This window comes from Mixophyes fleayi, chromosome 3 (assembly GCF_038048845.1).
Source record: "Mixophyes fleayi isolate aMixFle1 chromosome 3, aMixFle1.hap1, whole genome shotgun sequence".
Classification (NCBI taxonomy): domain Eukaryota; kingdom Metazoa; phylum Chordata; class Amphibia; order Anura; family Limnodynastidae; genus Mixophyes; species Mixophyes fleayi.
Genome location: NC_134404.1, coordinates 262,622,456 through 262,637,400, shown reverse-complemented (window position 1 = coordinate 262,637,400; position 14,945 = coordinate 262,622,456). Strand labels below are relative to the sequence as shown.

The 14,945-nt window shown below is 40.9% G+C and overlaps 1 protein-coding gene across 1 annotated transcript in view; it reads right to left on the bottom strand.

Annotated features, from left to right (window-relative positions):
- Positions 1-1,770: 1,770 nt before the first annotated feature.
- The window catches only part of LOC142143241 (kinesin-like protein KIF28), a 79,060-nt gene continuing 65,885 nt past the window's right edge, over positions 1,771-14,945 (bottom strand). The window contains exons 17-22 of the mRNA XM_075200952.1: positions 10,258-10,529; positions 8,637-8,771; positions 6,448-6,614; positions 4,058-4,139; positions 3,808-3,826; positions 1,771-1,929 (exon numbers count right to left, since the gene is read on the bottom strand). Of these exons, the coding sequence (XP_075057053.1) occupies positions 1,771-1,929; positions 3,808-3,826; positions 4,058-4,139; positions 6,448-6,614; positions 8,637-8,771; positions 10,258-10,529 (834 nt within the window). The remainder of the gene's footprint in view (positions 1,930-3,807; positions 3,827-4,057; positions 4,140-6,447; positions 6,615-8,636; positions 8,772-10,257; positions 10,530-14,945) is intronic.

The window sequence follows — 14,945 nt, the reverse complement described above, 5'->3', positions numbered from 1 at the left end:
CCATCAATAAATCCTAATAATGTTACTGTAAAATATTTTTTTCCAAACATAGGTCTACCATAAACTCTTATGAAGCCTGAAGTATATATAATAATGTTCCCTCCACAGATCGCAGATCTGACAATGCTGCTTGTACTTTCCTCTAAACTAGCTTGCGCACTAGAGTAAGAAGTTGTTGAAGCACTAATGATTTCTTACCGGTGGCTTGTAGTGTTTCAAACGTAAGAAGTGTCCTCTGATAGCATTCATGCTTTGGTAGAAGACTTTAAGAGCTTTAGCAAAGTCTGCATCATAACTTGCCCTGTGCCCTGGCAGTTTCATGACTTCTTTTGCAGAACTTGCTGACTGTGAACTGTTAGCAGAGCTGTTTTGGCATGGTCCCCTTAGAGGTTTGTCACAACCTAAAATGAGGCAAGACAAATGTAAATCAGTATACTTTTATATTTGTAGCAGTTTACATATTTACAGAGACCCCAACAACTAAGTGATATGAATTATACAAAGGTGCTTTATGCTAAAATAATACGTAGGACTACTGTTATTTCTGTTTTGATTTCTAGCATACTATAGTATGGTCAAGTCATTAGTTTTGTTCTGTTTTAGGCGATTGTGGCTAAGAATATTTTTTTTGCCAAATTTAGCCTTTTTTATATTCAGTGTTTCTTTTCACTAGAATTAAGTGGGCAAAAGAAAGTTTTAGTAATGTCCTTAGAAAGTAAACCACAACTTTGAACTAAGGTTTGAATTAAGAATACCTTATTGACGATCTAACCAAGCAAGAAATATTTTCACAAAAGGTGAATCTATAATTTTAGGAAATGATCTCTCTGTAGCCAGTGCATTAAAACAGCTTGGAATTTTTGTATCGTAAAAATTTGTCGTATGAATCTTGCTTAAAACCCTAATTGGTACAGTTCCAATTTAAGGTATTATTATTATTACAAGTTAACCCGTGCATGATACTCATGCATTCTAGTCAAATCAAGCTACTTAAGGTGTTAAAAAGGTTCTTGTCATGCATTTGGGCATAGCCAAGGCCTAGCCATTTTTCTCCATCACCTCATCCTTCATCTTAATCGCCACATCCTTCATCAAGCTACTTAAGGTGTTAAAAACGCCCCACTGTCACCCCCGGCAACCACCAACCACTCCCAACTGTCACTTCTCCTTCAAGAAATATATAGGTCAGTGTATAATTCTGCCCAGCAGGTGGCGCTGCAGCTTGGGTTTTTTTTTTTCCACACACGCCACTAGACATTTATATAGTAGATTATTATGATGTTTTTATTAAACAACAAATGTGATAGGCAAGTCATTTGGAAAATCTGATCTGTGGTTTACAGGATATAACAGGACAATATGTTGTTTCCATTGATATATTTAATTGTTCGGTCCTGACTAATGATTACTGCTGTAGATGAATACTCAATCCAAACAACAACTGGACATATTGAAATCCTAGTGTGAAACAGATGGCCTCATGGGATATTTAGAGGTTCACCTGCTGCTATACTAACATGAAGTGCTTATTTGCTACATTTAGGTGAGAGTTATGATAAGAGGGATTGTCCAAAAGTGTACAACCCTTTTTAAGCTCTGTAAATTGTAAAGTATTACTAGCCATGAATGTTTTCAGAGTGTTTAGTTATATAGAATGATCTAAATCTCTTTAGGCAATCATCTTGTTTTATATGTTGCAAAATACAGTATTTTTATTAATCTCTATCATTTTCTTTTTTTAAGATACATACGGTAGAGGTCAATACTATATTACTGGCCTTGACGTTTCCATGTCCCAGATTGCTTTAGTGATTCTTTAAGGAAAATATTCTCCTCTCTCAAGGCTCTGTTAATGTCCCTTAAAAGCTCAGTTTCTTGTTCCAACTTTAATAACTTCAGGTAGAGCTCAGAGACATGACTGTTTGAATCCTGAAACCAAGAAAGGAAATACTTTGAGTATGGAGGTGTAGAGGATTGTAGATAAATCATATATGAATTGTCATAATCTCCACCATTTTAAAACACTGTCCTTCTCCTCTCCTACATATGACACTGCCCTGAATAAGCAGCAAGTGATGTCTTGGATTCGGCATTCAACTCAACTACAGAGGTTATCTGAAGGGTGGTAGTGAGGAGGGCTGTAAGAGAATGATATGTGACATTGTGTGTGCTATACTTTGGGGCCTATTTATGACCCCCCCGTGTAGTCACTATCAGTCTGTATCGCTGCAACTCTCAGCAATACATAATTCAGTACCACTGCATTTTACCATTCTAGGTCCACTGTAGGAGCCCAGGTGAAGACCCACTTACTCAATGAGGCATTTTTGCTATTCACTGGCAGCCTAACAATGCTGGTGAATGGAGGAAGTGCTATGCGCATGTACATAGCGCTTTCACGGGTGAGGGATTCAGCAAAGCCGGAAAGGCTTCAGTTGGACCCTCTTGTAAAAGACCAGGGTAAATAACTAAGATTTTAGGATGGCATAAATTGACAAGTGCTGCTGTGCCCATTGAGGGACAGTGCTAACAGTGATAAGCTACAGTAATGGGGAGAAGGCTGGATAAATCTTTCAGCATCCTTAGAGTGGGTCACAGACCTGGTCTGGAAACATTTTCATGTCTAATAATAAAGCCCCAGTTTTGGTTTCCCAAAACATACATCCATACACACTGGAATCTGCACTTGCGGCCTTGAGCGTCGGAGTTTTGCCACAGGTTTTTCAGTGCTGCCTGCACCGTTTACTTGCATTCACCACAAGTGAATGCATTGGGCTCAATGGAGTATCGTCCATTAACCCCTGTTCTCTGTCAGCAAATGCAAGCACTTGTTAACCACCGCATGTCAAACATAATTGCATTTGACATACAGTGTCACTGGCTTTTAACGCAACACCAGTGGGTAAAGGTCCTGAATGTAATGTGAGAAGAATTGTTTTTCTGCTATGAATTTTAAAATATTTGAAACAAAGAGTAGTGGGTGAGTTAATGTGGTCAGGACATCACATATGTTTTCTGGTTTGTGCTAAAGGTGTCTCTGCTCAGCACAAACCTGATGTATAGTATGAGGTTAAATAGCTACTGAAAATGTTGATGAGGATTAACAAAATAACAGGAGAAAGGCTTTATTAATTTATTTAAGCAAAAAGTTATTTTGCCACAGTTCCATATTCCATTCACATGCTTCTACAATTTGTTTGAATGGAAAATGACTTTAGTTTTCAGTGAATGTATAAGTGTAAAATAGTAAAGTACTGAAATGAAGAATTAACAATTTGTTTATTAAGATGACATGTTAAAATAAGAAGACTGCGCTCTTGGGGAAAAGTGGTATCACCTTTTGTTATGAACATTTAGTACATTCCTACTCACTGTCTGCCTCCTAATTACACTGGGAAGACGATTTAAATATCACATTTACTACTATCTAACGGGAGAATATTTATACTACTTCACATCGGTTTTCCACGCAGAGATGCAGGTCACATTACTAATTGGACTTTATCTTACACCAGATATATTACATAAAATGCAGCCTACCCAACCAAAATTATGTTGCACAACTGTAATGAGTCGGGGATCATAATACATTTTATCTGGAATTATCCAGAGATCTGCCCTTTATGGCAGGAAGTTTTCAATCCAGCAAATACTGTCGTCAATATTAATGTTGCATTTTCCCAAGATGTTGCACTTCTATATTCCTACCCTTACCAAATTCCTAAGCACAGTAGATATGTGCTGGGCCACATCCTCGTTGCAACTAGAGCAGCTATAGCCCAAAACTGGAAGAACTCTCTGCTCTACTTCCTTCACTAAAGAATATCTAAAATTCAGTTTTCATATAGAGACTTTTTCCCCATTATTAAATGGTCCCCTTGGCACATTTACAATGTATATCTGTCTCCCCTGTTTATTCCCCACTGTTTTTTGCCCCTGCCTTTCCCCTCTTTACTGCACCTCTAAAGTTTTGACATTTTTACTTAATAAAAGCTATTGATGATAAAAAGATATTGATCTTTTGGCACTTACCACTAAAGTGGAACTGGCGTTTAACGTTTTCATACTATCAATTAAAATACAGCCTTCATGTGTGCATACTGTGTCTGGCATTGACCAGCCAAGTTCAGGACAACCTTCTAAAAAAAAACAAAACACACAAAGACAAAATCTGTTTCCGTTTTTTTCTGTTACATTTGTTTCCTGACACATATTTGTACTACTTGCATAGATCACAAGCCGGCTTCTAGCTATTTATATGGTTTACATTAGTGTAAAGTTAAAAACTTAGTTTGTCATTACATATGAATTCTTAGAGGACCTGTCCTGCAGTTTCAGTTTTTGCTTAATTCTAAATTAGTAAAATTGTCTTTTGGAATTCACAACAAAAGAGGAAACCGTGTGACCATTAACAGCACTGAAGTACAAAACGAACCCTGGCACATGAGGTACCACAGAGGGAGTGATGCGTACATGGTCATATGGGTCTGCACTGTATGATGATGAATATTTAGTAGAGAGTCTGAACTGCAGTATTTAATTTTCAATATTTAGTGGCTTCCAGGTTGGGTAGTTTGCTGGCTCTTAAAGTGCATAATCTTTATACCTGTTTATAACCTGGAATGTTTTATCCATATGATATATAGATATCTACCTGCGTTGACAGGATAAGAGGTGAAAGAAAATTGTGTCACCCACTGCCACTCAGTGGACTGTACCATAGGTATCACAGTCACACAAAACAGCATACCTCCCAACTGTCCCAATTTTGGCGGGGCACCCTGATTCGATGGCCGCAAAAGGAGCAGGACTTAATGGAAAATTGGCTGGACTATTGCCAAATATGTCCAATTATGGGTGGAGTTTGCTCGAAACAGGGGTGGGGCTTATTTTGTCCTGCTTTTATGATTCAGAGTATTTATACACATATTTATATATTCTTATATATTTTTACATATTTATATAGTCAGGCAGAGGATTCTGTTCTCCAAATTTAGTTGCTGTCACTTCCTCAGTTGCTATCACAGAAGTGACTTTTCTCTCTGCTCCCACCTGAGTGGATGTGTATGCGCACAGGGGAGGGTGTATGTCACTGCCTCCAATTATTCTGGATGTTTATGTGATGCGGGCTGTAACATCTCAGGGGGGTTTCTGGGTCTCCAGAAATCCCTCCCCTCCGCTAAAGAAGTGCCCCTACATAGCGGCACTGTACTATATAGCAGCTGCGGCGCTGTCAAAGAAGCGTCTGCGGCGGTGCTGTATTGTGAACACTGGCAGAAAATAGAACACATATGACAATTATGTATCCTTTGGTCATCCCTGAATCTCAAATAGTGGGCTGCACAGACATGATATGATATAATAAGTTGCTCTTATTAATAGTTACTGCACAGAGCTAAAGTAGGCATCCTGTGCTCTCCAGCTCTTGTGATAGTACATGTCCCTGTATGAACTGCCATCCTGTGAAAAACATACTGACAAAATAGTTTGGTTGATAAGGCTTATTAACATTATATTGAAAGAGAAAATGTCACACTTCTTTAAATTAATGAAATGTGTACAAGTGTATAAAATCATTTGAGACGGCAGCCAAGGACAAATAAGACCAATGTGCAAGTGCAAATATAAGAAAAATATTGTCCGGCGTACAAAATTCTCCTTTATGTTTATACTGACACAGTGATTTTTAAATTCTGTTTGTTTCTGAGCGCCGGACAATATTTTTCTTTTAATTGCACTTGCAGATTGGTCTTATTTGTCCTTGGCTGCCGTCTCAAATGATTATACACTTGTACACATTTCATTAAAAGAAGTGCGTCTTTTTTTCTTTCACTATTTTCTAGTTTGTTTTTTGGGAGTTGACCACTCCCTACAGGTGCTGCAGGCTTTATAAGATGGAGGTTTAGGGGAAGGTTTTAAATGGAACACCCTGAATGTAAATTTGTTTCACTAGCTTAGGGACTCACCTGCCAGCGTCAAGGCATCTCCTGTAGGTAAGCTTAACTCCAATATAGCTATATTGTGCACAAAATTCTCCTTTTATGTTTATGCTGACACAGTGATTTTTAAATTCTGTTTGTTTATTAACATTATATACTTCATAATAAATTACATAGTTTCAAGAAAAATATACATTTACCAAACAAACAGTTTACAACATCTTAAAGACAAAAGGGCATATTCAATTACATCTGTGATCACAATAATTGCGCAGAGTGTGCATTACTGAAGGTAATACGGTACCACAATAACGCGGATTTTCCTTCACCACCTTATGGAAAAGCAGCGTTATTGCCGTGCTGTTGATTACCTTCATGCCCCGTTATGCCCCAAATAATGCAAATGTCTTCCTCAGTATCCCTCCTATTGGCAGAATTTAGTTATTACAGTCACTAGTATTATGTTTGATTAACAATAAATATGAAAATAAACAATGAAAAAATATACCTTGAAGGCCCCATAGATCTACAACCAGGGCATTTTTTTGTAGGTAACTCAAAAGTCCATTCGACAGATTTAATGCAACAAATTGTACTTTATGATCAATCATAGGATTCACGTTTTTCCAAATGGGTTTAGTGTAAACAGACTGATGAACATCATAAAAGTGATATCTTAAAACAAAAAATGATTACATTTAAAAAATGTTCTTGTAACTTAAAGACAATATTTAAGTACACACAATATTCCTGGTTTTCTAAGAGCTGCTACTGCAGAAAGCTGTCCAATTGTGTTCCTGTAAACGCTAGGGACACCTTCTAATTATTCCTATGGATGGACTATGCATATTTAAAAATGCAATAGGTACAATAATACAAATAAAGTAAAAAAGAAAAAAAAAGACAAAAAATACATTTTTCCTTAATGATGCAATAATTAGGTTTAGTTCAGCAGGGCAACATGTTCCTATGAACTTGTGGTGGAGACTGTAGTGGGTGATTAAAATTTCTTAAGAGGCACCTGCAGGGACTTTTTGGATACGCAAATAAACTTGATTTTTGCAGTCCTCTGAGGTGGGGGCAGATAAGGGAAACCTATTACATACTGTCAAAGTTGTTTTTGGATGAAGCCAATATATTAATAAATATATATATAAATAGATTTATTTTGTCTTGTATTATCTGATGTGTTTTGATATGTTCGTGTGAGCTGAGGACTGAGATGTGAGCAGTGCTGGAAAGAGTTCATTGGAAGAACAGATCTTCCAATGATCTTCCAATCTTTGGTAAACAAAGACTTTTTAAGAATTTCTCCAAAATCCCCATTGTATACAGGAGAGCCAAAATGACCATGAAACGTCTATATGCAGTCTCAGCCAACTGTAAAATGACATTTGTGAATTGTAATACAACCTACTTTTGTTACTGATAAAAGAACCGTCTGGCCTGTGGACGGGCAGAATTTCAGAGACTGAAATTTAGATTGATATTATCACAGCGCAAGCTTTTTACTTTGTAAATAAACAGGTATATTATTTTTTATCTTTAAAGTTTATTTTGCTGAAGAAATTCAATTATTACTTTTAAATACACTTGGATGCCATTTGTTTTATGGGAGAAAGGCATTTATATATATAGGCTAAATTAAAAGTGTACAATTGTCGCACATGAAATTAAGTCAGCCTCTCTGTTTCCTCTTTAGTGCCTTGCATCCAGTTTGTGTCTGCACAGAAGCCTTTCACATTCCTGCCTGCCAATATATCTTCCTCTTCCGGCCTCTCCCACTCCCGTCTCTCCCCCCTCCGCTCTATACTCAATGCGGCCGCAAGACTCATCTACCTCTCACGCTGCTCCTCCTCTGCCTTGCACTACACTGGCTCCCCTTCCCCTACCGAATTCTTTTCAAACTCCTCACCACCACTTACAAGGCTCTCTCCCACTCTACTGCCCCTTATATCTCTAACCTCCTCTCCATTCACACTCCTGCCCGCTCCCTGCGCTCGGCCAATGACCGCCGCCTCTCCTCCTCTCTGATCACCTCTTCCCATTCCAGAATCCAGGACTTTTCCCGTGCAGCCCCCCTTCACTGGAATGACCTCCCTCGCTCCATCCGCCTCTCTCCTACTCTGTGCTCCTTCAAACGTGCACTCAAAACTCACCTCTTTCTCAAAGCCTACCAACCATCCACTTAACCCCCATCTCCTCCACTCATTCTCCCCTCTCTCCCATTCCCTCAACTGGCTCCTCTTGTGCCTGGTCTGTTTTACCCTCCCTTAGGATGTAAGCTCGTATGAGCAGGGCCCTCTTCCCTCCTGTCTCCTTACCCGTTCTTCTGCTCTGTGTCTATTGCATCTGCCTGCCTGGAGTTTCTGAAGTATTGGTACTTTTTGTTTATTGTTCTGTACTGTTATACCCTGTATAGTCTACTGTTTGTACTATGTGCGGAGCTGTGGAAACCTTGTGGTGCCTAACAAATAAAAGATAATAATATAAACTAAATACATTGCAGCAATCCAATAAAAGATAACATGGAGCTTTTAGGAACATTAATTCCAACTCTAAAAATGTGACCTGTAGTGCAACAGTCTACCTGTAGATGATGCACAACTACTATACCCTTCTTAAATATATGTGTGTACACAGCCCAATAGTAGCTAACAGAATTAGAAAAATTAAACATATTCTCCTTTTGTTTACCCAATCTGGATCCCTCTGTCTGTGGCTTCCTTTAGCCATCGGACTCCAAGACATTGTAAGATATGAATTTGGAAAACAATCTTTCTTCCTAATAATTCCAAAGGGTCAATGACAATGTCTTCTTCCTTTAAGGACCTATATAAAACATGAAATGCAAAAACATTAACAACACAAATGCTCCCCTAACAAGCCTGGTTCAGCAGATGACCTCCAAGACACACCAAAGGAGATCATCAGCTAATGTGGGGTCTTATCCATACTACTGGATCAAATCATATAGAAGTGGCTTTTGACAGTTTAGGACAGGGTGACACAATGGTGGTCCAACCAAATCTCTACCTGACATAGAGGTCCGGACAAGCATTAAATGTAAAGTCTTATCATATACCTAACAAGCTGAAACAAACTCTACCTTCTGTGCTAGAAGAGGGATCTCTGGCTGTCATCTTGTCATCCAAGATTGCTTACAAAATATTATCATGTATTCAGCTCAATGGCAGCCTCAAAGACTTGCAAACATTTTACCCTTTAATGAGATTATCTAATTTTAATCAACCAATACTTTATGCCTTGCTGCCTCCTGCTGTCTGTGTAGCAAAAGGGCTGATCCCTCTCCAGGAACCCGCCCATTGCTTGATGCTAGGAGTCAAACTGTGTCACTTTTAAAGGTAGTTTTTGCATCTCACAGCACATGGGGCTCTATCTTTACATAAACACAGCTACAAGCATCGGGTAAGAGTGGGGACCTCGTAAAAGGAATATTAGTTAATATTAAATTATGTGGTAGTTGTCTAAATGTTGACAACTCCTTAAATGATGTGGTAGTTGTCTAAATGTGGACAACTCCTTCCATGTTGGCATGTGGATGGCGGTAAGGGATGTCAAAACATTAGATGAGTTCTGTGCCCTCTCACAAATACATAACAATTAAAATTGGTGAAGACTATCATCACACCGAAGACTGTCATCCCACCAAGTGACTGTCATCACACACAAGAGTGTCCATGGAGTACAAAAGCCTTCTCCAGAACAGGAAGGAGGATTGGATAATGGAAATGGTGAAGGACTGCCATGGTCGCCAGTAACTAACAGTCTTAAGATTTCTTTCATCTACCTTCTCCATCTACCACTGTCTCTCCAACTGTACCACAATGGTAGCTGCACAAAAAAATGGCAGTTGTGAATGGATGATTTAATATTGGAAGCTAATTATGTTTGACTACTGTAAGGCAGAACATTTCTCTCCCCACCAGCAGATACAATTGCATTAGGTTATCTTATGTATGAAGTGTTCCCCAAACAACTTAGATTGGAAGCTCATGTGGGCTCTATTTACAGTCTGTTTCAAGTTACTGTACATTATTGGTTTGCATTATGATCCCCTCAATGTACAGCACTGTGTAATATATTCGTGTTTTATAAATAATTGCTGTTCATTTAGGGACAATTATACAGGTCACCAATCTCCATTAAATTAATAATACATTTGGAAGTGGCCAAGCACGCTTTCACTTTTTCATTAAACAGAATATCAAAACATGTTAAATTGTAAAAATGTCATTCAAATGAACCAGATTTAAACATTCTGCCAAAACATGTTTGCCAGTGAGCATAAATCTACCTTCCAGGACTGGAGCAGGGGGTAATAGTTATCATGAGAATGGCTTCCTCTATTCCTTCAGAATCCAGAAGTTCTGTTTGTTCCTCCAGTTTCATGCAATAAGCTAGAGACTGTAGCCAGATATGAGCTGATCCTAAATGAATAGCTTCAACTGGGTCCCAAAATGGATCACTTTCACGGTCCAATGTAATGTCTCCATCCAAAAACCTCTGGTACAACTCCTCCATCAGGAACTTCCTGTTAATGAACTTGGATTTTGACCATATCCATACCTTAAACAATATACATAAATACAACACAAATTAAAGTCATAGTCAAGTGATATTGATTTCTAAGGAATGTGTTACAATATGTATAGTTGATAGTTAGAATGGTTAGAAAAAGACACATGTAACCACCTGTCACTGTGTGTAGGTTAGGGTCGCTGGCGCCGCGATCATGTGATTATACAAATACATGATCCCAGCCCCGGCATCCCTCTTCCCTGCTTCATTTGCACTGAATGTCGGGTGTGATGTCATCACGTCACGCCCGACATTCAGTGAGGAGAGGCGCAGAGAGGAGTCCTCAAAAAGAAGAATGAAGAGAGAAGACAGAAGAGAGAGAAGAAAAGAGATGATAGAAGTCAGTACAAAGGTAAGTAGAAGAGACAGAGGAAAGCAAAGCAGAAAGGCACAGTGTGATAAGGAAGAGAGGGGGGGGAAGGCACAGGGTGATGAAAAAGAGGGGGGTAGAGAGAAATAGGCACAGGGTGATGAAGATGAGGGGGGAAGGGGAGAGAGGCAGGGGGTGATGAAGAAGAGGGGGGGAGAGGCACAGGGTGATGAAGAGGGGGGGGAGGGGGAGAGAGGCACAGGGTGAAAAAGAAGGGGAGAGAGGCAAAGGGTGATGGAGAAGGGTGAGCAGCATTGTACAGAGTGATGAAGGTGAAGGGGGAGCAAAGGCAGCATGGCATAGTGTGATAAAGGGGGGCCAGGTAAAGGGTAAAAGCAGCATGGAGGGTGCAGTGTGATCATAAAGGGGCATAGCGTGGTTGTAATGAAGGGGCACAGTGTGATCATAAGGAGGCACAGTGTGGTGATGAAAGGGCACAGTATGTGTGTGATGGCACAGGGGGCTTGTGGCATTGTAGTGTGTGTGAGGTAGGTGGAGGCTAATTAATGGGTGCTATTTTGTTTGTGGGGCGATGGAGGGGCAATGTAATAGTGGGGAATATTAATTTAAGATGGGGTGGTTTGGGGGCTATTGAATGTGAGGCAAAGTTTGGGGAGAATGAGGTCTCTCTATTAAATGTGACTATGAATTTAATGGCAGTGATGGTTGCAGGAAATAGGTATATTTATGAAATGTAAATACTATTAATATATTGCTGGGGCAGTTTGGAGGGAGGGAAATATTTATGTTTATTTATTAAATGTGAATACTATTATTTTAATGTTGGGGCTGGAAGAAGGCCTAATTATTAATTGTGGGTGCTATTGATTTAACACCGGGGCTGGTTGGTCATTTATTTTCTCCAAATAGGGCCCCCAACATTCCAGGACCCAGACAAGCTGCAACTAAAGAAACCTGCAGCCACGGGGGGTGAAAGTGACAAGAACAGGTAGGAGAGAGCAGGAGAGTCTGTGAAATGTTGTGATTCTAGTGGGACAATCCCAATATTTGGTGACTGTAAGGTGCAGGCCAAGAATGTGGACTCTTTCTGTACACACTGCATTCTTTATATACTACACTGTGGTGCTAGATGTCCTAAAAGTCAGGAGTGCTGAAGTGCGGGGACATCCGGCAAGCGAGTTGTGCACCCTTGTGGCAACGGTGTACACAACAATGCAGGTTTTTTTCTGTAGGAGGGTGGCCTAGTGCTTTCAACGTGCTAGGCACGCCCCAATGATGCATAACCACCCCCCCCCCCCAACTGTATGACCACACCCAATTTATTTTTTACCATCCCCAACTATAAGGGGGGCCCCATGAAGTTGTTGTACCGGGGCCTGAATTCCTCTTGGCAGCCCTGCTTGCAGCAATCCTCTCTACCAGGGTGTCTTCCATGCATAATGTTCCCCTCTCTCTTGGGGTTGTCTTTAGCGATATGGAGTTTTCCCCCTTACTGGGATTAGGGACTCCTCCCCTCTGTATAGGCAGCCACACTACTGCATGCAGCAATCCCCATTTTGCTTTTGGGGTACTTCCCCTTATGGGTCCACCCTACTCTTGCTTAGGGGACAGTAGTGATTGTCTCTAGGCAGCAGCTGCCACTCACTCGCTGCTGGGCAATGTAGGGGGACCCTGAAACACCCACCTCCACTGTCCAAGGTCCCCAACTTTCACATCAGCTCTGCTGGTCCTGTCTCTATCTCTGTCTCTCCCTGTGTGTCTCTCTCCCCCCTTGCTGACAGCCCCTCCTTCCTCTCACTCTGTCTCTAGTAGGCTGGGCTGGGTTATCACCATCGCACCAGCTTGTGTCACTTTTCACAAACACCTAACTTGCCCGCTAGGTGATCCCTCCTGTATTCACTGGGGTGCAGGGTTTACTAAAATGCCACTAGGGGGCGTTACAGGTCCATTACATTCGACATTACTAGAGGACTGATCTGGCAATTAGAATGTTACTGAGGTACGTATTCGAAATGCGTTGCTAACCAGTGAGATATCACTATGATTGATATGCTCGATGATGCTCCTACGTGTCAGTGACTTGGAGCCTGGTTCTGCACTGTGGTATCACCGTACAGGACAATGCTCCCAGCCTTTCACTGACACTGAGAAGCAGCAGCATGATGTGAATGATCACATCACCACGCAGCCTGACATCCCCCCTTTTCCCCTCTGCTTGCTTGCTCTACAAGGAACAAGAAACGGCAGGAGATAGGAAGGGAGGGTGGAACAAAACATTTTTACTCAAGTGATCACACCTCCTCTATCCTATTGTCAGATAGAGGCTGGGTGGGGTGGGGGGTGGGGTTGTGGTGCTCAGTGCCGTGCACCTTAGGTAAAATGCAAAGAACCTAATGGGGCATATTCAAATTGGATACGTGGCCGCGATTACACGATGCTGAGTGCATGAAGTGTCATTACGGTACCACAACATCTCGGATTTCTGTGCACATGGAAATCCATGATGTTGGGGTACCGGGAGCCGTGCAGCCGCACGTGAACGTGGCCGGAAATCCGAATTTAATATGCCCCAATGAGTGGCATTATATCAGGCACAGGTAATCTCTGGGAAAGGCTACAACACTGGTGATTTTACATGTAATGCACCCGATTAGAAGATATGCAGATAGGGAAGCAGCATTGTTGCTGGAAAAAGGGTTTGAGGGTTACCTACAGGAAACCTAAGGTTTTCAAAGTATGCAGGAATCTGAAATCAGCTATGGATTACGCTGAAGTGGTCAGGGAGAAGTTAATGAAAGAAATAACATTGGAGGATGGTCTCTAAAAATTAACCAGTGAAATGTAGAATTATTCATCATCTGCTTTATCCAAAAGGGGATTCAGTGGATGAGATTAGTGTGCTTGTTGTCCAAGAGCTGGCTAAGGGTTTATGCACCTGGGCAGGGGGTACTGTTAGCAAAGACGGGCATTAAGGGGCTGATGCAGTATGGGATGTATGCCAGTTTGCATAACGCATCTTGCGTGAAATTGTTCCGTGCATGCCCAGAAATTGGGCACCTGCATATGAGCCTAAGCAGGCTTGCACGATTCTGGCACTGATGCCTGCCTGCGTTTGGTAAGGCAGGTTAGGGGAGGGATGTGGATTCTAACATTGGGCGAGTACAGTAAAGACAAGTTAATGCAACCACTGCTCATGCAGACCTGCAGAACACGTATATATATGCCTGTTAGGAAGAGTAACTTTCTCTAGGGCAGATGCAAATACTCAATAATGATGTCATAAACCAGGTGTATATGCTGCTGATGCAGAGTCGGATGCATTATGAGATGGGTACAGCTCTGCATATGGGGCGAAAATACACTATTTTTCCAAGGTTAACTAATCTTAGGCAATGCACTGATGTCTCTTGTAACAAGTCTGGTGCAAATGTTCACTGCAAAGCTCTACTGGAGGGCAAGTATATTTACCGCAGTCCGTGACTAGGGATTCTGAGTTGATGCAGAGGTGAAGACAGGAGACATCAGAAGCAATGGCAAGAAAAAACAAACTGATAAAGCAACCAGGTTTCTGGTGTCCAAAATGAGCAAAGCCAGAATCATCACAACTGTATGGTGTAGTCAAGAAATGAGGATACAGTTGATGTTGGAATAGGAACTGATGCATTAACAGGAACAAACAGGTCAGGTCACTATACAGGAGCCAAGAGCATGCATGTCAACCATTAACAAATGCTATCACTGGCAATAAGTGTATGGCCAGTGAGGGTTTAAATAGTAATGTGTTCCAATAACCTCAGAGGGGAAGACAAACCTGCACTGCAGCTCAGAAATAATTAAAAGCAGAAAATGGTTATTTCAGAGAGATAAATACCAGTGTAGCTGATGGGTATGGTGTGCTCACAGAATGCTAAGCAGATTTAACCTAGTAGCGGAGAGTACATTGTGGAGTGTATATAGAGGTACCATGAGGTGGCTTAATTCTAAAAAAAGAAGAGCTAAAAAGGAGAAAGAAGTGATAAGGGAAATAAATGACAGGGCCAATACATGGCTGGTATGGTGGAAGAGGGATCAAA